The sequence below is a fragment of the Anarrhichthys ocellatus genome, unplaced genomic scaffold, assembly GCF_004355925.1.
Source record: "Anarrhichthys ocellatus isolate YVR2014 unplaced genomic scaffold, GSC_Weel_1.0 scaffold1, whole genome shotgun sequence".
NCBI lineage: Eukaryota > Metazoa > Chordata > Actinopteri > Perciformes > Anarhichadidae > Anarrhichthys > Anarrhichthys ocellatus.
In genome coordinates, this window is record NW_022280031.1 from 12,306,283 (window position 1) to 12,328,806 (window position 22,524).

At 42.4% G+C, this 22,524-nt stretch overlaps 1 protein-coding gene across 1 annotated transcript in view; it reads right to left on the reverse strand.

Annotated features, from left to right (window-relative positions):
- The window catches only part of adamts9 (ADAM metallopeptidase with thrombospondin type 1 motif, 9), a 43,135-nt gene that overhangs the window by 12,426 nt on the left and 8,185 nt on the right, over nt 1–22,524 (reverse strand). Inside the window, exons 10-28 of the mRNA XM_031851427.1 lie at nt 21,839–21,980; nt 21,162–21,266; nt 20,137–20,282; nt 19,573–19,754; nt 19,294–19,430; nt 18,203–18,320; nt 17,976–18,071; nt 16,804–16,970; nt 16,425–16,554; nt 14,162–14,288; nt 13,839–14,049; nt 13,547–13,711; nt 12,446–12,607; nt 11,144–11,263; nt 9,536–9,643; nt 9,286–9,453; nt 7,550–7,798; nt 5,948–6,109; nt 5,435–5,611 (exon numbers count right to left, since the gene is read on the reverse strand). Of these exons, the coding sequence (XP_031707287.1) occupies nt 5,435–5,611; nt 5,948–6,109; nt 7,550–7,798; nt 9,286–9,453; nt 9,536–9,643; nt 11,144–11,263; nt 12,446–12,607; nt 13,547–13,711; nt 13,839–14,049; nt 14,162–14,288; nt 16,425–16,554; nt 16,804–16,970; nt 17,976–18,071; nt 18,203–18,320; nt 19,294–19,430; nt 19,573–19,754; nt 20,137–20,282; nt 21,162–21,266; nt 21,839–21,980 (2,872 nt within the window). The remainder of the gene's footprint in view (nt 1–5,434; nt 5,612–5,947; nt 6,110–7,549; nt 7,799–9,285; nt 9,454–9,535; nt 9,644–11,143; nt 11,264–12,445; nt 12,608–13,546; nt 13,712–13,838; nt 14,050–14,161; nt 14,289–16,424; nt 16,555–16,803; nt 16,971–17,975; nt 18,072–18,202; nt 18,321–19,293; nt 19,431–19,572; nt 19,755–20,136; nt 20,283–21,161; nt 21,267–21,838; nt 21,981–22,524) is intronic.

The following is a 22,524-nucleotide window of genomic DNA, read 5'->3' on the forward strand; positions in this document are numbered from 1 at the left end:
CTTTTTGGATGTTTTTTGAACAAAACAAAAAAAAGTGATACGAGAGCCCCACGTGGTTAACTAGTCCAATGGCAAAGCGGGCCCAATCACCCCGGCAGAAGTTTGTTTCACCTCCGGGTTCACAGAGTTACTGGGAGTTTAACTCGGTGTGACGGGCAGTCGCAGACACACCCACAGTAACGTTGCAAGAGGGAGTGGAGAAGGGCTGGACTGTGCTCGGATAATCACAGGGGGCGTTGCATGTGAGGATGGATGGGAAGCGACAAGGCTGAGAGTTGAACGAGTATGCGGCGCAGCGTGTGGCGCTGTCCCGACCAGCAAGGGACTGTAGGAGACAGGAACATGCTGCGACCTCTCACCTCATTCAGGGGGAGGAAGGCTCACGAAAGGAGGGGCTAATAAAGTGCTTATTCCCATTTTGGAATGTGCTAGATTATTGGGAATTACTCACGTTGTTGGTGATGTCAATGAAAAAAGATGAAAAAAGTATTATTTTGTTTGTTTTTATGCCAAGAAATAAAGAAAGTGAGTCAAATCAATTGTGTGAATTTTACGTGGATATTGTTGTGACTCAATTTCAAATAAAATGACTGACTGTGTTGGTTATATGTCTTTGGAACAGCACTTCCCATGATAAATCATAGCACACGAGTAGAACACTTCATGATTGATGTAACAAGTCACTGACAGTTCTCCTATTATCAATACCACCACTGACAACAGAGATCATATTTTTAATGTTATCGCCTGACATGAACACAATATAAGTTCACACATTTGCGTAAGATGAACCATGGAGAGTAAGTGGGTCATCAGAGGAGAAACTAAGCTTCCCAGGAAAGGTTCAAGTCATTAAAGGAAAGCATTTATGATCTAAGGCAGTCTTCAAACATCAAGTCATTCCTCACAGTTTTATATACTTTTTTTTACGAGGGCTTTCCTGCTGTTGTAATGTGCTAAAATGCCTTCAGAGTTCCTTTAGAATCTGAACAAAGGGGTCAAATTAATACAGCATGTGTATCAGTACATGATCCCCCCCATTAACTTTTCCCACAAATGCTCCGGGTTCCTGTAACTATCCAGAGCAGTTCCCTAATACAAATGTCACTGCTCACACATACATGAATATTTCCTGCTTCATCATACAATAAATACACAATATAAACAATTTTATTTGCATCAGTTATATTTGCAGGAGGTAGAGCAGGTGCTCCATTAATCACAGGGTTGGTAGTTCGATCCCTGCCTCCTCCTGTCATCATGCCAACGTGATGAATCAACTGAACCAAGTTGAACCAAGCGCTTTGTCCGTGATATATAAATGCATTCCCCATAATGCTACGTGGATTTTAAAGTGTCAAACACCAGTCAGATCAGTTTGAACTGCCTTCCCAACACAGTTCAAAGGGCAATAATTACAATACACAGACAAAATGCATATTTTAAATCATGCCTTTTTAGATATAAGAATCCAGACAAGCAAAGCATCGGTAAGCGCAACCTGAAATGAAACGCCCCCTAAATAAACCACTTATTAATGTCAGCATAGTTTTTGGGAATCCTATTCAACTCTGTTTTGTTGTTTTTTTCCCCCCATGGGATCAAAGCAGTTTCCAAGAAGTCTGTGCTGATGGGATGAACCGGGAAGGGGCCCCTCCCCAGATCAAACATGACCCATGACCCACCAATTCCCCACTGCATTGTCTTGCTGACGGCTCCCCTCATTCGAGTCACTGTCACTGGCCCCCATATTGGTACACCGTCATCAACTTGCATTAGGCCAGAGTAGAGGGGCCTGACAGAGGGGCAAAGGGCACTGGCAACTTCATAGCAAAGCACACGTCACCAGGCGTCCCAGAAAAAGTCGGGGTGGGCATTAAGAGTGAATGAACACAGTAAGTTAAATGGGAGGTAAACTAAGGCACTGTCACACATTGGACAAAGATTTACCTTTGATGGAAAGGGCTTTGAACTCCTGACACAGACGATAAAAAAGGTCAGCAGAGGCCCTGACCACTTCAAATAACAAGGATATTGCTCAGTGATTTGTGTGTTTTCATTCATGAAAGACACCCTGTTGAATAGACTGGCAGGGAGGGCTGCTTGACAGGCTATTTGCCAGCCCTGTCTTTTTGAATCTTTTCGCTGAAGTCAAAGGTAAAACACTAAATAATATAGGAAGCCTTCTTATCCACAAACACACAGTAAAATTACCATAAAGCAGGAGTTGTTAATCTCGAGTTAAATACTTCACTACAGGGCTTGGCAGCAGGACTACAATGCTGCAAGCAGCAACGCTATTGGCGTAGTGAATGTTTGTTTGTGGTTGGTACTTGCTTCAGTTTTTTCTTTTTTGGACAACCAGTCTGTGTAAGTTGCAAGTTATTCTTTTCCTTTTTCTTTGTTTGCAGTGACCTGCTCACTGCACGGGGAAACAATGTTGATAACGCTTTAGATTACGGCCCACACCATACAGCACAATTGTTTCAAATCGACAGCGTACATTTTGTGCTGTGTACCAGTACAGTACATATGGTTACAAACACGTAGATACAAGTGAACAAGATGTAAAGTTAAGACAAAGCAGGAGCTAACAATCTGGGAACTTATAAAAGTACAAAATTGGTTTGCCTGTGGTACAGGCATTAGGGCTGATCAGTTTTGGACGCCAGTGTAAATAGTTTGAAGTTAGTTTGCTGTTAGAAAAGACGCGTTGACACTGAAACTCATGAAATGACCCAAATATGTAGTTTGTGCTATAAGGAAATTCTTAAATAAATCACAGCCGATTGATAAAATGCTACAGAACTCAGCACTTCCATGTTCCCCCCAAACATCCAGGTTTGTTGCTCAGTAGGTCACATGGTAGGTCTCAAGAGTAGAATAGTTATCCAGGTTGTTACCCACTTGTTTCCTAATTTCATATATTGTTCCCGCGAACCTACTGTAATGGTACATTATTACGCTGTGTGTCGCGGTCGACGTTACCAAAATATATTGCGAAAATAAGAATGAAAAAAGCCTTTGATAGTACCTCTATTTCACTTTAATCGTAACCTTTTCTGGAAATGAACAGAAATCCAACAAATCCATAAAAAAAATTAAATATTGACATAACATTATATGAAGTAACAATAAATACAAGTAATTACATAAATATACAGAAATCTTCTCGAAACACAAACTAATACTGCCATTTGTGAATAAGAGACATACAATATGTTTATTTCAAGAGCCTGTTGATACGATGTTTGATCTGTACTGCTATATGCACCAAGAGGAATGACCACAAGGAGTCAAACTGCTGAGGCAGAACAGTGAAACTGAAGAGCAATGATAGGATGTGCTGTGTTTATACCGTGTTTACTTTCACTGATTCAACCTAGATTTGATTATATGCTACCTTACAATCACACACATGGGAGCCATTACAAGCGATAGTTGTCATTAGTAGATTATGTGTAGTAAAGGGAAAAAAAGGTACTGCTGCGTTAACAGGCCCTTAAAATAAGGTGTGATGCCAGTACAGACATTTATGACCAGGAGGAGTCAACTGGGCGGGCTGCAGGCAAAAGTTGCCCCTAACCACAGATTCTGGATCAGTTTTCACTGTCCTCAACAGGACAGTTGAGTGTTACAAGGTGGGAGATGACACACACACCCTGGATCTGTGTTTAGGACCATTAACTGCACTGGGTAGTCGCAACAACTCATGCTTAATCTTAGCCAGCCAAAATCCCTCCATTGCAAGGGAGTGAAAGATACGGCAGGGGGGCAATCATAACAGAGACTGAGGTAGACACATTAGGTTGGCTCCGAGTGAGAGCGCTGGATACAAAAAACTATATACTTCCCCTGTGGTCACAGGTATCACATGTTCAAAGTACAACATTTTATCAGCTCATTCCCTTAAAAGGTTGAGCAGGTTGACATTCGAACAATTCAACATTATTTCATCAAATCTGTGATACACTTTAATCAATCCACTACCTGCTTATGGAAAGAAATAAAAAGTACAGAAAAAGGTAGCACCAAAAAGCAATGTGCCACAATAAACACCTAACCGACCAAAAATATGATGGTTCATTTTTCGATATCTTATATCTCCCTTGTTTGGCCAAAGCACCGCTGTAGTGTAGGTTAGTTTAATGGCTAGTTGAGTCGTGTTCTGTTCCAAATGAGGTATTGTTGAGCATAGCATATTTAGCAACTCCTAGTACTTACTGTACAAAGAAAACATTAACTAACACAATATAAATACAGTCATATCAAGCACTTTTGGAGCAGAGAGCTTTAAACCTATTGTTTTGGCCACACTAAGAAAACTGGGTCAAAACCCTCTGCCAAACTGGAATACAATGGCTATTAGTACTAATTACCACAAACTCAGTGAGACATTTTATTTCACAGTGCTAGTACAGCTGCTGTTTGCTGGTGTTTACTACCGATACTGGACGTTTCAGGAACTTTTGAGTCACCATATTCATGCGTTAATGTTGTTTTGGGGCAACACCACTGTTTGTTTCATAGCGTAGGGTTAATACATAAACTGTAAAATAAAGTGTCTAAATAAGATTAGTAACTTCTCTAAAAAAAACACATGTGCCTTGAGACAAATTGAATTCTTGATACAATAGCCATTTCAAAGATGTATATAGTACAAAGATGTATATATATAGTACACAGCCCAAATACAGTCCTATGTAAGGTGGTGCTTTTACAGTTCATAACAGAACACAGACTACATTGTGTAGCACCACATATTTGGATATTATGGGCCATTCTTTGGATAATAAAAGAACAAGGCATCGTACTGTATATTCCTGATATACAAAAACATTCATCAGTATTTGCATATGAACAAAGATTGGCTAAATGTGCGAATACAAAGAGCTAAGACACAAAATAAATCACCTTTAAAAGTTAATGCTATATACAAAAGATAAAAAGGAAAAAAAAAAATCTTAATAAATTATCTTTAAAAACAATATTTTACAAAACTATCTTTGATTGTGATACAAAGTGATCCTGAACTTTTCAAATACTAATACAAGGCTCAACAACAGTTTATGGTAACTAGGACTGACAAAAATGTTCTTGTGGTCACAGCTGTCACTGAAGTATTTTGACAGTACTTTTTTTTGGCATATTGCTAGTGAGCAAATCTTTGCCATTTAAAGCACAGCAGAAATTAACTTTCCAAATGTCTTGAGGAAACGTTGACCAATCGCAGGCACCAGAGAGGGAGCGGGAAGTGGAGGAGGTTAAAAGTAGAAGTAAAGAAGCAGGAGTGTAATTTCTCCAGGGCAGAAAGCACCAAAGTCAAAGCCTCTTTTAAGACCGTTTTTTGAAAGAGTAAGACTACAGGTATTTGAAAAAAAAAAAAACATGAGAAGTTGAAAAACAAGGTATAGAGTATTTTTTACGAGCGTACCGAGCTCCATGGGTCTGTGCTCCAGTTGGGGCTAGACGGGCACGGCTGAGTATTGCACTGCTCACGATCTGGTGGCTTGTCATGGATCTCGCAGCTCAGATCATTGAAGCGCTCGCCGTTTGGACGCTGACACACCACCAGCCTCGTCTTTATCCCACCTCCACATGGCTTGGTGCACTGAACACAGCAGAAGGAGAGGTTGTGTTTTACAGATGGGTATGGGGGAAATGTTTTTGACTATTGAGAAAAAATTAGGGCCATTTTTGTTCATGCTAAAATAGATCTGTCTTGTGTGAGGCATGGAAAATGTGAGCCTGACAATGAGTTCTAATGCATTTTCAAAAAAAAAAAAAACGCACTAAGCAACTTCTGCGTTAGTCAAAGTATTCATTCAAACACAGATGAACATCCCTCAGTTTACAAGTTTTCTCTCTAAACTAGACCAGTATCTGTCAAGGAGACTTGGTAAACTGTAATATGATGTAAACAGTAGTAAAGTGGTGTCTGTCTTACCTCTCCCCAGTTGCCAAAGATCCATTGCGGACACGGCCCGGACTCACAGGACCGTTGCTCATTGGGCCGGCTGCGATCCTCACAGCTGTTGGCAGGGTAGCCGTTCTCATCCTGGCACACTACTACACGCCGCTGGAAACCTCCTGCACATGTGCTGGAGCACTGTTGTACAGAGAGTGGAGAGTGCACACTGTCAAATACATGGTTCTCACAAATAGGTGTAAATAATTCCTATAGGTTAAACAATGCATATTTCTTTACATTTCATTAAGACATGATGACATACAAACACACACTAAAGTAAAACATCCAGCTGCAAAGCTTTAAATTAATGTGTCTTGACTACATAAAGAAATCGCTACTTTGTTAACAGTACACGTCACAAATCATTGTGCACTACGAGGCATATATTGTGGGTACACAAAGCCCCCACTCTCACAAAAATTAAGAAAAGGCCTTAGCTACATCTCATGTCAAATGACTGAACGTGTCTACTGCTTTATACTCAGGACAGAGGCAGGAAGAGTCACCAGTAATAGCTTCAATCACTTCCCAGAATTATCTAAAGATTAAAGTTATTTTTGGATGGAGATTATCACCAACACGGTTTAAAAAAAAAAAAAATACAAAGAAAGAGATCCATTGGGGGGCCAGCCTGTGGCTCTTGGATCACGATATCTTTTGGCGTTGCATCACAATGGCTAAGGCCATGTCTTAAAAACAGAGCAGGGCCTGAAGAACTGAACCTCACGACATGAGGGTCAGGTTTTGTAAAAGTCTGCATCAGGTTACAAAACTCGTGATAGGGAGTACATAACTAGTTGACAAACTCTTATTAGAAATTGGCAATGGTAAACGAACACACACATGGCAGGGGCTACTATTCAAGGTGCCGCCTGCCCATCAGGACTAATCATTAACACACATTCATGCACCAGAGCCACAGCTTCTGAAGCAATTTGGGGTTCAGCCAGGATTCAAACTATGTTATGTTACTCATATGTTGAGATTCGGAAATTAAGTTCTTTAGGTTTATGTCACTGTTTGGTATCAGTGATACATGTAGGGAGTATGGGAATCAAACTGCCAATGTTGTGACAGCTATAACCACTAGGCCACTTTGTATGATGATGATTGCTGGACTTAACAATTAACATTAGTGATTCAACCATCCCAACACAAGAAACACAGAAGATAGATGGTATTCTGAGGACAAATTTAGTTATGACACCTTAAATCAACTACACTTAACATTCTTTCTGTGAGCTAGGTGAAGATCTATACCACTCCCATGCAAAGCTCACTAATTAATGTTATCGTCAGTGTTATCGCATATTTGTTTAATCTGTTACCTGTAGCATCGTATCTACTGTACAGACATGAAAGTGGTATCTACCTTCTCATCTAACTCTTGGCAAGAGAAAAAATCAAACTATTCCTTCTGGGTAGACTCCCGATTTCTACATGTCTCATTTTCCCACTTGCTAAAATCTTCTCTGGACTTCTATTGTTTTAGCTGAGGGTTTGGTTGAACGAGATTAAGCACAACATGTTAGATGTCAGCCTCAGAAATGCAATGCTGCTGTGAGTAAGATGCCTTACCGCGCCCCAGGGTCCAGTCCGCCACTGGTGGGATTGGCTGCCGGGCAGGCTATTCCTAGTGCTGCCATTTGGTAAGGACGGGAAAGGTTGGGATTCACTGGAGCGGGACGGGCATTGAGACATAGCACAGTCCTGCTCTGTGGAAGGACGATCGTCTGGGTCACACTCATTAGCATTCAGTTCTTGGTCACTGTAGGTGACGCACAGTACCTGCCGTGTCGTCTTTCCCTGGCCACAGGTAACTGAGCACTAAAAACACACACACACACATACAGTGAATAAAGAGATCGGTCAAGAGTTTAAATGCATTTGCATCCAGATGCAAACAAACATAGACATTCACACTACAGGTCTCGCAGACCTAAACTGAAGGCCAAAACCAGAAGCGGCCAGCAAAACTACATTGTCAGCTACATACAGATGCCACCAAAGTGGAAACGCTCCTTTCTGGGCCTTAAATAAAACAAGGCTTATTCTTGCCAGGGTCCAACACCAACTGAAAGTTTGACTTGGTTTCGAGGATGCCGACACAGCTCTCATTCCAGTTAAACATGGCATGTAGCAAATGGACAGGGCTCTGGCTGACAATGCAGTCTCTCCTTAAAAGACCCAAGTACACGCATATGTTTCTTTTAAGGAAAATAACACATGGCAGAGCTTCTGCCAAGCACTAATGGCATCTCACTCAGCTCCTCCCTTGCATAGTCCACTTTCTGTCTTGCATAAGGTGATCTATTATACTTATGCAACAGCTGTCCACTTTAAAACCTCGCCTGGGATTACACTGTCCAGAGGTTTATACTGCTCTGTCACAATGTTATGGATTTCACATGATTTTAGATACCGTAAGAAGGCTTTACATACAGTAGGTCGATGCAAATGATGTGATACTAAATGGAGATGTTGGATAATATACTGTAGGCTGTACATGCTCTAAGATCAATAACAAAACTGTCATATAGGAGCGTTCTATCACTGCAGGATGAATAAGGCTACTTTGCTTTGGGTTAGTAAATCTAGTGTGACTGTGGCTGCGATAGGCCTCTGAAATATTATTTTGGCCAGGGGATGAACTATTTCCTTTTGGGGGGGTCAATGAGTGTCTTTGGCTTGGTGGTACATATGTGGGTGTGTGTGTATGGTGACCAGACCTACAGTCTGGCTCTACTGCATCACTCTCGGACTCTGATGAGAAACATCTGTAAACAAGACAGGATCCCCTCATTGCAGCCCCTTGGTTCTCCCAGCTCCAGAAACATTTGCCTCAATCAAATTATCTCTCTCTCTCTCTCTCTCTCTCTCTCTCTCTCTCTCTCTCTCACACTCACACACTCACACACCTTCTCTAGGATACACACTTACAGCTGCCGCCCTGTCTCCACATCTTTGCTCACACAAACATCTACATAGCGTGTGCAGACACTGATTGTCAGTGTGGGTGAAAAGATAATGTAGAGTACATTGAAATAGGAGGAAAAAACATCTGGATGGCAATGATGACACCACACAATTTAGGCTAATCAACAGGGCTGCATGTCAGTGTAACAATATGCAGATCTGGCAGGAAATGTTTTGTGATTGAACAGGATGACTCTTTCCAAATTTCCACTTATTTGAGACTGTCCTCTACAACATCGGGTGAGCATATGGGTGCAGCAACTTTAAATTGTAATTTTCAGATATTCTATAACTGGGTCAGATAGAACTGAATAAATGATGACAGTTGGTTTTCTTACCACTGTCCATTCCAGCACCTTCCACTGTCCACAGGCCACTACTGAGCACACTTCTCTGGCAGGGGGTTTTGGTAGGTGGGTGCACGCCGCCTCCTCTGCCACACCACCTTGGTTGTCACGACAACTCACGTAGCGCATGCGTGTCCCTTTGCCACAGCTGGCACTACACTGTTGTGGAGAGGAGAAAGGTTTAAGAAGCTGGAAACCAACAAAAAGAAAGAAATTGAAGATTTATGACAGAACCACCAACCTGGGTCCAAGAACCAAACCTCCACTGGGTTTTGTGGCCCTGGTGGGAAGGGACTTTAGTCCCTGGGGGAACAGGGTGGCTGCTGGGACACTGGGCCAGTTCACAGTCCTGTGGAAGGGGGGACACATACACCCATTCATGCAGTGATTAACAAAATGAATATACTGTAACAACATCTGTCCCCGACCACAAAATACCATGAATATCAGAGATAGCTCCTCTGACATGGGATGGAACAGTCATGAATTAACAGTCTTCCTTCAGCTCTACGTTTGAGAGTAGTTGTGTTTCCCATCAACGCTTTCCTCTCACCTTACCAAAACAACATTAACAGGGTCCGCCCTGTCAGTTAAAACTATGGATTGTGGCAGTAAGCCACTCAGCATAAAGCCCTGATCCCTGTCATAACAGGTCATAGTGGAGCGGTATTCAGGGCTCCAATGCCCATGCTGGCGTGGTCGTAAACTCCACCCCTAATCCACCCCCTTGTCCCTCACCTTCCGCCCTTTCCTCTTTTTCCCCCCCATGCCCTCTGGTGCCCTCTGACCCCAAATCTCCAGGAATGAGGGCCTTAGTCAGGTTGCATAGACTCTGAGCAGGCTCCACATTCCACACTGCTCCTCCTGACGTAGACAAACAGTCCTCATGGCAGCGCTTAAAGTAGCTCTACGCACACTTCCTGTCAGACTCACAATCTACAATTATAAACTGGTCAAATATGATTTGGAGTGATCAAGTGAGTTTGTGTGTATGTGTCTATATTACCGCTTTAGGGCTTTTATAAATGATATGCTATTATATATCAGCCTGTATCCAATTTATGTGAAAGCATCGAGTAAAGCATCTCTTGCCTCCATCTCTCTCCTCCTTATCTGCACTTCTTTTTTCTAAGCCCTGCTTGGTGGCTGGTGGGGCTAGCGGCTGGTGGCCCACTTCATGGCTGGCTGGTTAGAATCACAACGAGTTTGGGCGACTGCTTCAGGGTCACTGGCTCTGTCGGCCCAGGCACCGGAATTAAGAGCCGCTGCGACTACAGGGGGGGCCCCATACTGAGCCTGCATGCTCAGCCCTCTGAAATGGGTGTACGCCCCACGCTGACCAAACAAAACTCTAATTCAGCTCAAAATAGGTTTCTTTTGGTGTTTCCGTGTCTTTTTGTGCGTGCGGAGCACTTAAACAGATGCACAAGCAGATTTAGACAACAAAAACAATTCCACATGTTATTAATGTTAATAATGAAGATACGAGTATTCTGAAGAATAACACTATCCTGAAACAATTTGGCTTTCTTTTGGGGATATTGTCTGAGAGTTGTGTGTCTCTATTTGTGGATAGTGAGGCCTGTATAACCTCCCCCTCTGTCTTTGCCTCTAGACTAGATCAGACAACATAGCTTTATTGAGACCAGGTGGAAATGAAATGTGTGTGTTTGTGCGTGTGTGTTTTGAGTGTTGACTTGCTTCCTTCTCTCCTCACAGTATGAATCAGTTTGACACTCAACCGTGGAACAACTGTTGCTCGCACAGTGAGGAAGAGAAACAGATTGTGTGCAGTTGTGAGAAGTAAAATAAAGATGCAAGGAAAGAAGGAAGATAATGGCCTCCTTACCTGTGTGTCAGTGGGTCGGGTGGCAGCATTACAATCAGTGTCATCCATGACAGCACCATAAGAGCCAACTACACACTTCACCGCTCGCATCTGGTAGCCTGGCCCACATGAGGTAGTGCACTGGGTTCAAGGAGGGAAAAAAACGAGGGTGGTGGAACATTAGCAAGAGGGAGCCAAATAGAAAAAGGAGAAATGGACAAAGAAGGCAAGCAAAGATCTGACAGTTCAACTGAGGCAAAACACTCCCACACACAAACAAATAAAAAAGAACTGTAAACCAGGCTAAGCAAATAAAAAAATATATATTTTACACCTCCACTTCCCCGACAAACATCCTTGGATCCAAGTTTCAACCAGATAAGTTTCAAAGATCAAATACACAAGGAACCTTTGCTAATATACATTGCACTTGTCTTTTTTCCACTGTAGCCAAGTCAGATAGGGTACTACCCCACTCTCTCTTCTGCCTCACTGCCTCCAATGAAACAGGGTCAAACTTGTGTGGCGGCACCTTCAACTACCATTTGACAACGCTCCATTAAACAACTTCAAATATACCTTAACGTGCGCACATCCTCTGATGGGGGGCACACAAATATCTCAAATTTTTGGGTGTTCAGTTCAATGTGCACACACACAAATGAGACTGAGCCTGCAAACACAGACATAATATACTGTATGCATAACCCTATATAACGCTTTCGTAGAAGTACGCGCCAACCCACATCAACCGTAGCGTTTGTATATTTATATTGGCAGCATGTGCTCTGTGTCTAAACAGGCGAGAGAAAGGGTACAGTGCTATATGATGAGCTTAGCTTATCCATGTCTTCCCCTTGGTTTACATCTGGGGAGAACTCACCAGAGAAGCAACAGTAATAGTTAACGTCAGCCTCTGTGGTGCTTCTCATCAACTGATTAGACTTCTATATTACCTATATATGAACTGTGGATCAGGATATCTGGAATAGCATCTTCATTGCCTTGGAAAAAAAATATCGAGCACAGATGTACCACATTCAGATTATTATATTTCATGAGGTCAATGGGCCAATCCTGGGAAAGAACACCTAATTTCTCTTTAAGACTTACAGTACAAATTACAATCATAGGCCAAACAGAGTGATCTGCTGTTTCACCTATTCTGGAATACAAATTGAATTATCTAACATGACACATTAAGTAGGTATACCCCTGGATGTGTCCATCAGTTGTAGCCCTGTATCAGCACATACCATCTTTGATGATCAATCTTTTGACATCGTTGGACAAAAAAATAGTAACACCACTGTTAACACTCACCTGTCCCCAAGGTCCGACCTGCCAAGAGGCACACTCCTGCTGCTGGCACGTCTGCACCGACTCCGGCTTAGATGAGCCACAAAAGCGGTCATCTAAATGATCCTCACCAAACTGACACCACGTCTGACGGTGCTTATAGCCTTTCCCGCATGTCACAAGGCACTGAAAGGAAAATATTTCAAGTTGTAGAGATAGATATTTATGCACTTTATAACATGGACAGTGGTCGTTACCAGTCGCTGAGCCTGCTGGAACTCAGTTCATGACAGAGGAATTGGTGGTGTGGAACGCAGGATATGCAGATTACAAAACAAATAGCAGTTGGAAGGGACCAAAAGACAGTGCCAGAGTGTCTATTTATGTGTGAGTACAGTGCATATGTAAACAGTGCTGTGTAGGTGTTTGTATTTATTAGCACCACATGGGAGATCTGAAATATTCCTGGAATGCAACCCAAAGCTTTGCAAGCTCCTTCCTCTACAATGTGTAAACTGTACAGCAGTTAAGTACAATCTTACCCTGCAATCAGTGATTTCCCAACACTCACTATAGTGGAAGGAGGGAAGTAACTCTGCCAAAGCTGAGACATGCACAATCAGCACTGGGAATTTACATTTGACCCAGATCACTGCTGGGTGAAAACTAAAGTATTTACCCTGTTTCTCTTTACATCGACTAAACACAGCTTCATAGACCCCTTGAATTCTTCCTCACTACAAATGTACTGTATATGCACAAGCCTTATGAAACAGTATGCCTTGACAGAAACTCACAAATGACAGTCACTATTCCTCTTAAGATACTCACAACTGTCAAGCTAGCAGCTTGTGGAAGACTGAGCTGAAGAGCAACGAGTGCAGAATAAGCACAGGTAGGCAGGTCAAAAGACCAATCATTACACCTGGTCCGAATGATATGATTGTACAAGCCTGTTGCAGTCCAGCCTCAGCCACAGATACCGATTTTACACTTTTATTTTGTCAGAGGATTTTGATTTAGAACACCAACCCTGCCTTTAAGCGTATATGCTATCATCGTCTCAATCTACTAAATGTGACCAGACCTTCTTCTAAGGGCAAAGAGAATAAGAGCTGAACTGACCTCAGACCACTCGCCAGTCTTCCATTGTGGACAGAGGAATTCATTGCAGGACTGGACTGTCGTCTTGTCCCTTTGACTGCATTTGCTGTCATCGCCGCCAGCCTCGGCTGCCTTTCGACACACTGCCCCTCGGCGGCGGGTGCCTCCACCACAGCTTTTGGAGCACTGCGGTACAAACGTTTGAACTTCAGCTAGCGTAAACACATACACACACAACCCATGATACACTTTGACAAACATCTGGATTATGCTCACACACACAAAACCCCCACGCTTCCTACGACAATCTTACCTCTGACCAAGGAGAGTACTCCCAGCCACCCGGGTTACAGTCTCCATGGCAACCTTCCTTGTCATCAGGCTTGCGCTGACCGCTACAGTAGCGGTCGTCAACCTTCTGGGTTTTACCATCTGCACGGGTAATTTTGGCACAGTATATTTCCAGGGTACGATATCCCAGGCCGCACTGAGCTGTGCACTCGCTCTTACGAGCCACGTGCCACCTGCATCAAGGGTGATGGAGAAAATCCTTGTCAGTATTCGTAAATGAACAAGTGACAAAATAATTATCTAATGGTTCATAAAAGCCACTTAAGGCTGGTTGGTAATACAAACCTGAGTTCACATTCAGTGTTACAGGACTCGGTGATGACAGCAGGTCTAGCTGTACCGTGACACCTCTGGTCTGACACCACCACCCTGTCTGACTCTCTGCTACAGAGAATCTTCTGTTTGCGCTCTCCTGTGAAGAAATAATGACGCATGTTTACAGCAGGTCAATTCAAAATGTATAAAGTTTCTCTTATAATTCTTAAAAGAGAAATGTGTCACTTTTTTATGTGGATGTCCAATCGGTGTTGATGATGAATGTAGTCGATTTAGGCAATAAATTGCAAAGTGCATGCTGTATTGACAGAGAAAGCGAAGTTCTCCTGCTGCAAAATCTGTTGTACTTCCTGCATCCATTGATGTAGCTGGAGGCAAGGAAGAACTACAAACTACTTCAGCTTAAATCCCCAGCATGGGGGCCCGTGCTCTCAATGCCGCTTAGAGAAATTTCCATTGTGTAAATAAAATGTAGTAAAAACGACCTCTTTCGTCTCTTTGCTGGTATTGCAAATGACTTAGGTTTCAAACAGCAAAAATGGCTTCCCAAAAACAGGAGTAAAGAAGATGTTATGGCCAAGGATAGATTTTAGAGCTGACAGGGATAATCAGCCGTATTCAGTCAAGGTATACCACCGGAGAAATGCAGCAGTGAACAAACCTGACCTGCGGCAGCTGCAGCGAGGAGGAAATGTCAGGCAGGGACACTCCAGAGGCTGGGCTGCAGCAGGAAAACACTGACTGGTGGAGTCTTTGCTCAAATTGCACTCTAATGCCAACAGAAAGTGAATCATTCTGCTACAATAAATGTGTGGAGGGAGTTTTTGTTGGATGCCATCTCCGACAGAGAGCCAGTGTGCGTTACTAACTACGTATTCAAGTTTTACTCCTCAGGTCGACTAAGGTGCTGTAGACTTTTTTCAGGATCCCACAGATAAACTAAAATACTGAGTTTCGTTGGGCTTTTATTGTGAAAGGTAAAAATGGAAGGAATGAAGCTGTAATGCCATGCAGTCGACAATGTGTAAAATAATTAAGAGTTGTTGCAGTCTTGGTTGACGCTGGTTGGGACTATGGAGTTTTTATTTTATTAACCGCATAAGTATAGGTGCAACTCGGCTACACTATGTTTTGGCTGGGCAACAGTGGTTTGCACTTAATGCATCCTGGTGCATGCAGGCACTGCAGGTACAGCTCTATGAGCAAGATAACTCTTTCTCGGTCAATAAAGCAGGCACTGAGGAATGTATTGCTTCATTGCCTACATTCACCATCAACACTGATTGGGCATCCACATTAAAAGGGGCTGAATTTTCCCTTTAAGCACCAAGGAAACATGGAAATGCTGCACTCATAACAGTATTTGTTGTTCTATATTCAGGCTTTTAAATAAACTTATTTTGCTCCCTTTGTATGTTGTTCTTTGATGAGAAAGACACAGAGGAATATGCAAAAAGGAATGACTAAGAGTTGCAATCTAGGGTTTCATAGTTTCATCCTCAACTAAAACTCCACTACCTTCCACTGCCTGACCTCAGCTTCTGTATGATCCTGCATGTGGTTGTCTGAGCCGTCGCAACAGCTTGCTCAAGTGCAATATAGATCATCATAGGATTGCAACGACTACCAGCAGCAATGTGCTTCACCTTGGCTCTTGTGTTGACATCGCTGCACTGAATCAAAGAGCACCAACTGTGCATGGGGAGAGAGATTTAAACCTCATGTGGCTGCAGGAAATAGATTCTCTATCAGTACCTCATGTTACCAAGTTTTGCAGCTCAGTGCTATGAGAGCTCTGTGTGCCGCAGACTGCCTGGAAAGCCGTATAAATCGGAAAATCAAAAAGGTGCTGAGGGCATTACATGTTAGCCGTTTTCCCAGTTGTGTGAACTCCTTGGTTTCTCTTTGGAATTTACTGTTGGTTGTTCAAGCAAGGCAGTGTCAAAAAGTGGAGAAAGAAATTCGAGTCATAACACATAACAGGTTTTCGAGTTTACCTGCGATCCGCCTCTGCACGCCTACATACTCTGACACATCCAGGGTCATGTCGAAGAAGGTAACCTGACTTTAATTACTTGCTCCGAACATGTACTGTATGTCTAGCATGAAGTTGTCAAGTTTAGCCAGACAATCTCGACCTCTCCTATGCCTCTGGCTTAGTGGTTCCCACGTCTCCCGTCTTTGTTGCATCTCATCTTTACTCTCACCACACCATTTATCTTTGACCACTCCCATCATCTCACTGTGCCAACCCTTTGTGCCTCCCCCTCACCTTGGCACAGACGGCTGCACTCCTGCCAGGGCCCATACACATCCCAGAAGAACTGCTGAGGTTTGTCTTCTATTGGGATGTTAAAGGAGTATCTGACATCTGGGTTGTAAAGGTTTCCCACAGACAGCACCTGAGTAAAATGCAGGCAATGTGACATGCATTAAAATACAGTAGGATTATTATATATTATCATATAATCTATCTATGAATCATCATAGATTGTCCACATCTTCCAAAGTAGAAGTAATCATTTTGGAGGTCAAGCCTGTAAAAGTGTTTAAGTTCCTGCATAAATTGTACTCATGCCACTGCTTCTACATCAGTTTCGCTCTACATCTCCTGCATGGCTTACCAAGCTAACAGTTTAAGGACAATTTACCTGGACAATGGTCTCCTCCTCGATGCGGTCAGTGCAGTTGATCCTCTCAACGACATTGTCAGAGCCACTGTATTCAATGACGACATTTCCTACTTTGATTTCCCTTTTGAACATACTGACCACAAACTCTCCATTAAGCAGGAACTCTCCACGGCTATTTGATATGGCTGCAGAGAGAGAAAAAACACTTACTGTGCTTGATGCCACTGTGACAGAGAGCCAGATTGAGCAGTATTTGATGCAAAATCTAATTATCTTTGCATGATTGGCACAAAAACCGCAGAAGAAACTTAAGAAATGTAAAATGTTTTGTGAGAATTATCGTTCTCATGACACTAACGAGCTAAAGTAAAGGAAACAATAGCTTGTGTTTTTACATGACGCGGCAGCTTAGCAACACATTGGCTAGTGTTTTCATTTACAGTAAGGCACATGCAGTAGGCAGCAGTTAAGTATTATTGGGGTAATATAATCCTCTGTTCCTGGAGAAGTCCCATCCATGGGCATCCTGTTCTGTTCAATGGCCAGTCTGCTGCACTCATTCACCCTAATGCGATTATGGAGCTAATTTCCTGCCTTTACTTTCCTCGTCATTTCACACATTACACTAATATGACTGTGGAGAGCGGCCCTCATTCCGGCAAAATCATCTCCACTTTGGGCCCCTAATGACTGTGCCCATACACAAATACATATAAATACACACACACACGCAGAGAATAAAAGAAAACTGCAATATGCACTGACATATACACACACACCTTAATTGACCTTAATGGAATGGTAGCCAGAGGGCAATCTGAGCTCCAGTATTTGCATGCTCTTGCCAACAAGACATGTTAAAGCAGCCATATCCTGACATACAGACAATAGGTACAGAGAGACATACATTTACAGAAACAAAGAAAACACGCAACTTTGAACGCACACACACAGAAAATACAAATGAAACCAACTGACCTTGCTAGAAAGCTAGTTCTGTCTTATTAACGTGTTAGCATGCACACTACATGCCAACTCCATGGGTTTACAGGACACGACTTTACATTAAAAGCTGAACATGCAGGCTTTCAACCGCACATTGCTTTAGAAATGGCTGGAGACAATATTTATGGAAATGTGGGAAATACAACGAAAATAGTTTCTTTTGATGAAAACGTTGGATGTCTTACCGAGGTAGTTGTCATCCTCTGGTTTCCCTGAGTAGCTGTGTTGACGCACATCTATATTTGTAGCACCACTGGGTATTCGCACCACTTCATTATAGCCTGCAAATAGCATAAGTATGAACTAAAACTAAGCAAATGTAAAAATGTGTTAAAGCAATATAACAAGAGCTGCTGTCTTTTAAACTTGCTGAAGGTGAAATGTTGGTGTAATAAAAGAGGCTATAGCTCACCATAGTGGACGATGTTGAAGGTGCCTGCTACAGTTTTGCAGGAAGAGTTGTCACCTCCGCACACGCCACACTTGTCCCTCCTGGCTTTAGAGTTCAATACATGGTCACAGCCCGCTTGCTGCTCAGTGAAAAGGAAGAAGGGAGGAATTTATGAAATATGAAATGAGAAAGTGCCAGGAGTAATATAAATGGTACTAGTAGGAAAGGGACAAAAAGAGGGGAAGTAGAAGAGAAGGTTGAAAAGCAGGAGAGAAGATCAGATGGAGGATAAAGGGGTATTATATGACAACTTTCTCTTTAATTCCAGTTGATTGGCAAAAGTTCAACACTACAATATTAACATAATTAATAGACTTCAACTCTGCCATTGTTTCTCTATTTCTTGATGAAATACTGATCATGAAAGAACAAATCAAACCCAGCGATCCTTAAATTAGTTACATATGAACTTATTGAGTTATAGCTATATTGCTGACACCCATCTGTAATAAATTTACTTTCAAACACCACACTAGAAATGGCATGAGCTCTGCTTGTCATTGGTTTTAGCAAGATACATTTTGGATATTCTATAAAAGGATGAAGACTACAGATGGGACTACAGATGAAAAATAGCCTTTTGGCTAACTCTGGCACATTTGCAGAAATGTTTTTATTAATGTGCACTGTCCCGTTCAAATAAACCAATAAATAAATAAGAGCTTAGCTTACGTTCCATAGCATCAAAATCCACTTGCCAAGGCCAGGAAGGCAACTTACTGAACCACAATCTAACCAAACACTGTGTGTGGTTTAGAGTGTACACAGACCAACCCACTACTTATTTCCAAAAGCATATTGATGTGTATGGTTTGTTAGTAATCAAGCCTTCAAAGACAACTCTATCTGTCACAGGTGGCAATAAACACAGTGGTTTGGCAAAGGATCGAGATGCTTTTTGAAATTATTTGCTGCAAATATATGGAAAGAATTATATCCACTGCATACGGTAAATGTGCAAGAATAGTCACCGATAGTTGTGTTAGCTGTTCATATGTAATTGTACCATGCAGCTGAGTTGTTGTTAAGTTACTAAGAGTTAGGGACCTCACCCTGCACAGGCCCTGGACACAGATGTCATTGGTATCGGGTCCACACGGTGTGCCATCAGTGACCCTGTCCCTGAGCTGATAGTAGGCTGTGCTGCCTGCCACCCTGCAGAACAACTTACACCTGTCCTTCATCAGAACTGACAAAGGAAGCAAGACAGAGATAAACACTTAATATATGTCAATGTCAAACTTACATTATGTCTATTATGCACCAGTGAAACAAAGTTGACAAAAAGAGCAAGCAGGATGCCAGTGACTGAAAAAGAAATGTATTCTCACTTCCGCTGTACTTGGGCACCCAGCGAACATTAGGAGGTAGACCGTTGATGTTGAAGTGCCTGCCATCGAAATTCGCACATTGCTCCTCCCTGAAGTCTTTCTTCTGCTTGGAGCAGGGCTCAGAATTACAGGAACGAAACTTCATTCGGCGACCCACACAATACATTCCTCCATTCCTGGGCCTGGAAGCAAAAATTGAGGAAGTGAATGGACCAATCTTTGCTTATATTTAGTAAACATTTTAAGTTCATGCTTTAGTAAGCATTTTTTCCCCCACAGATTTAAACATTTTTCCATCTACCTGTTCTCCTTTTCAACATGTTGCTCACCATCACATACCTTGACTATGCCATTGGCATTGTTTTCAGGTTCAAACTCATTCTCATCATGCCTGAATCCCAAACAACCCTGTAAGCTCTGCCATCAGAGGGCATTTCTTGATGAACACAAGCTATGAAAAGAATTCCCTTGAGGAGGATTGATCTATGGAACACTGGCTTTGACAGCTGTGATGGAGACAAGGTCCACTAGGCATGCGTGACTACAAAGAGAAGGAGTGCTCACACGGGTCGGTTGCATTCGCGCACGGCGATCTTGATGCCCCCGCCGCATGTCCGCGAACAGGTACCAAAAGGGCTCCATACTCCCCAAGCCCCCTCCACAGGTACGGCGTCATGCTCTTTTGCTATACACACGCCGTGTTTGCAGTGCTGCAATGAGAGAGGGACAGAAAAGATAGAAGTCGGATAAATTAAGCGAGCAAGAATAGAAGCAGGGGGAGAGGAGGAGGTAAACGAGCGAAGGAAAAATAAGAGCAAGACAGAGAAAGAGTCAAAAAGGGAGCGAGACAGACAAGAGTGAGCACATGAAATGTCATCCATGGAACTGGCAACACATCTATCTTCTCTCCCGTGCTTTGATGCTAATCTGGGAGGAATTATACAGTAAAGCAAATGGAAAGAATAAGAACTGAAAAAGACATTTCATGGCAGGGTCTGGCTGGACAGAAGACAAGAGAATGACACGCACATAGTCAATAAATATATCTCAGCTCATAACAGGAGGATAATCTTACACTGTTCAACAAACAGTCTCCATCTTAAGTGTTTAGTCTGGTGTACTGCATGACATGGGATGAAATGTTGGTGTAAACGTGTCGCTTTCATGTTCTCTCAACCTTAGCGGTTAGTAAGAAAGTCCTAATTAAAAGCTGCACTAAGACAGTCCTCCATCATTTACAACTTCACGCCACCTACTTACGTGCCAGTCATATTCAATTACTAGTGTTAACGTATGTGTCGATGGCAAGTACATTTGTTTTTTCAAGTGTTTGACAACATGTTTTCTTTTATAATTTTGCACTCTAAATTAAAAACGCCTGTGAACCATTTTATAGTCATGTGTCACTGGAAAAACAAGGAAATGCTGTGAGGATTGTCACATCATAAAAGAGAACCACGTGTATTAAACCATAACGTAATATGTATACAAAAATGTGTCAATCCCATCGTTCACCCCAAACTTTTGCTTTATTAAAACGCAGTTTAATTTCTTACATCTTGCTCCTGACATTTCCACACGACACTTACCTTTCCAGGAGAGCAGTCGGTGCCATCTGCCCACGGCATGTGCTGGGTCCTGCAGCCCCGCTGGGCGCCCTCTAGGCTGGTGCACCACAACCTCCGACACTGGGTCTGAGAAGCACACACACACACACAGATAAACATTCTTGAATATCTTCACAGAAACAGACATCCAATTTATCGCACATTATAAAACATGCCAGAAGGTGACTCCAAACAATAAGTTGAATGCATCAGCCATCTTGTTTACCAGGTGTTTCTTAGCCAGTGGCTCACAAGACTTTACAGTGAGACCAGAAAACATGAGCCAGGAAAACTTTTCTACAGTGCCTCAGGGTGTCACTACTATTATGGAAACATTTCTGCGGTATTCATTTTAAATTCAACAAGACAAATATATCGTATCTGGATGGTTTGATGTGATGATTCAAGCCTGATTCCACCTTTCCTCATATTGGTGTTTTAAGGAGTTATTAACAGAGTTCATAAGTGGGGAGATATCACGTTTGGTTTTGTTTGCGTGTATCTCAGAAAGAACAATCAGCATGCTGTTAAATACAACTTAAAATGATTCAAGTTCAGCTGAAAACCTCTGCAGCACATGATCATAACACAAGCGGCTTCCCTCAGAGACACCACATGTGCAACATGACAGTTTGTATTTGCACGCCGACTCCACTCACCATATAAGGGCACACCTGCGTTCCCTGCCCAAATATCAATTCACACTGTTTATTGACACTGTATATCCGTCCAGCCAGCTGCTGCGAGAGACTGTACGGCCTGGAAGCGGGCTCGTCGAGTAAGCACTCACCATATCCTGTGCTATTAAGAAATAAAAATAAAATGACTTAAAAGAAAAAAAGGGAAAAACAAAAGACACAAACAGACAGAAAGCACACTCAGTACAGCCAGTCATTTTGTACATATATATATATACTGTATAAAGAACTCCTACTGTACACACAGCTTGCTCAGTATCTTGACAGGTTTCTGTTCATATTCAGTCAATATGTAGAAAGTGGTTGGGATCTCAAGAGTTGGGGATGCAGAGAGAACTTTGAGTAGTTGGGGGTATGGAAAGGGATTTTGGATAGTTGCCAGATACAATCGCATTTACTCTTTCCTACAGTAGGAGTTCCCTGGTCTTTCTCAGCAAGTTGAGGAGCCTTTGGAAGAGAAGAGACTAGAGGCTGCAGCAACCCTGAAATATTATGACAGTTTATTTGCATTTAAGTCTAGAAATTTGGCTGTTGCTGCCAAAAGTGAAAAAAAAACTCCATACAGCATGCAATACACTGCACTCTGTGTATATTTTGTGTGTGTGTGTGTGTGTGTGTGTGTGTGTGTGTGTGTGTGTGTGTGTGTG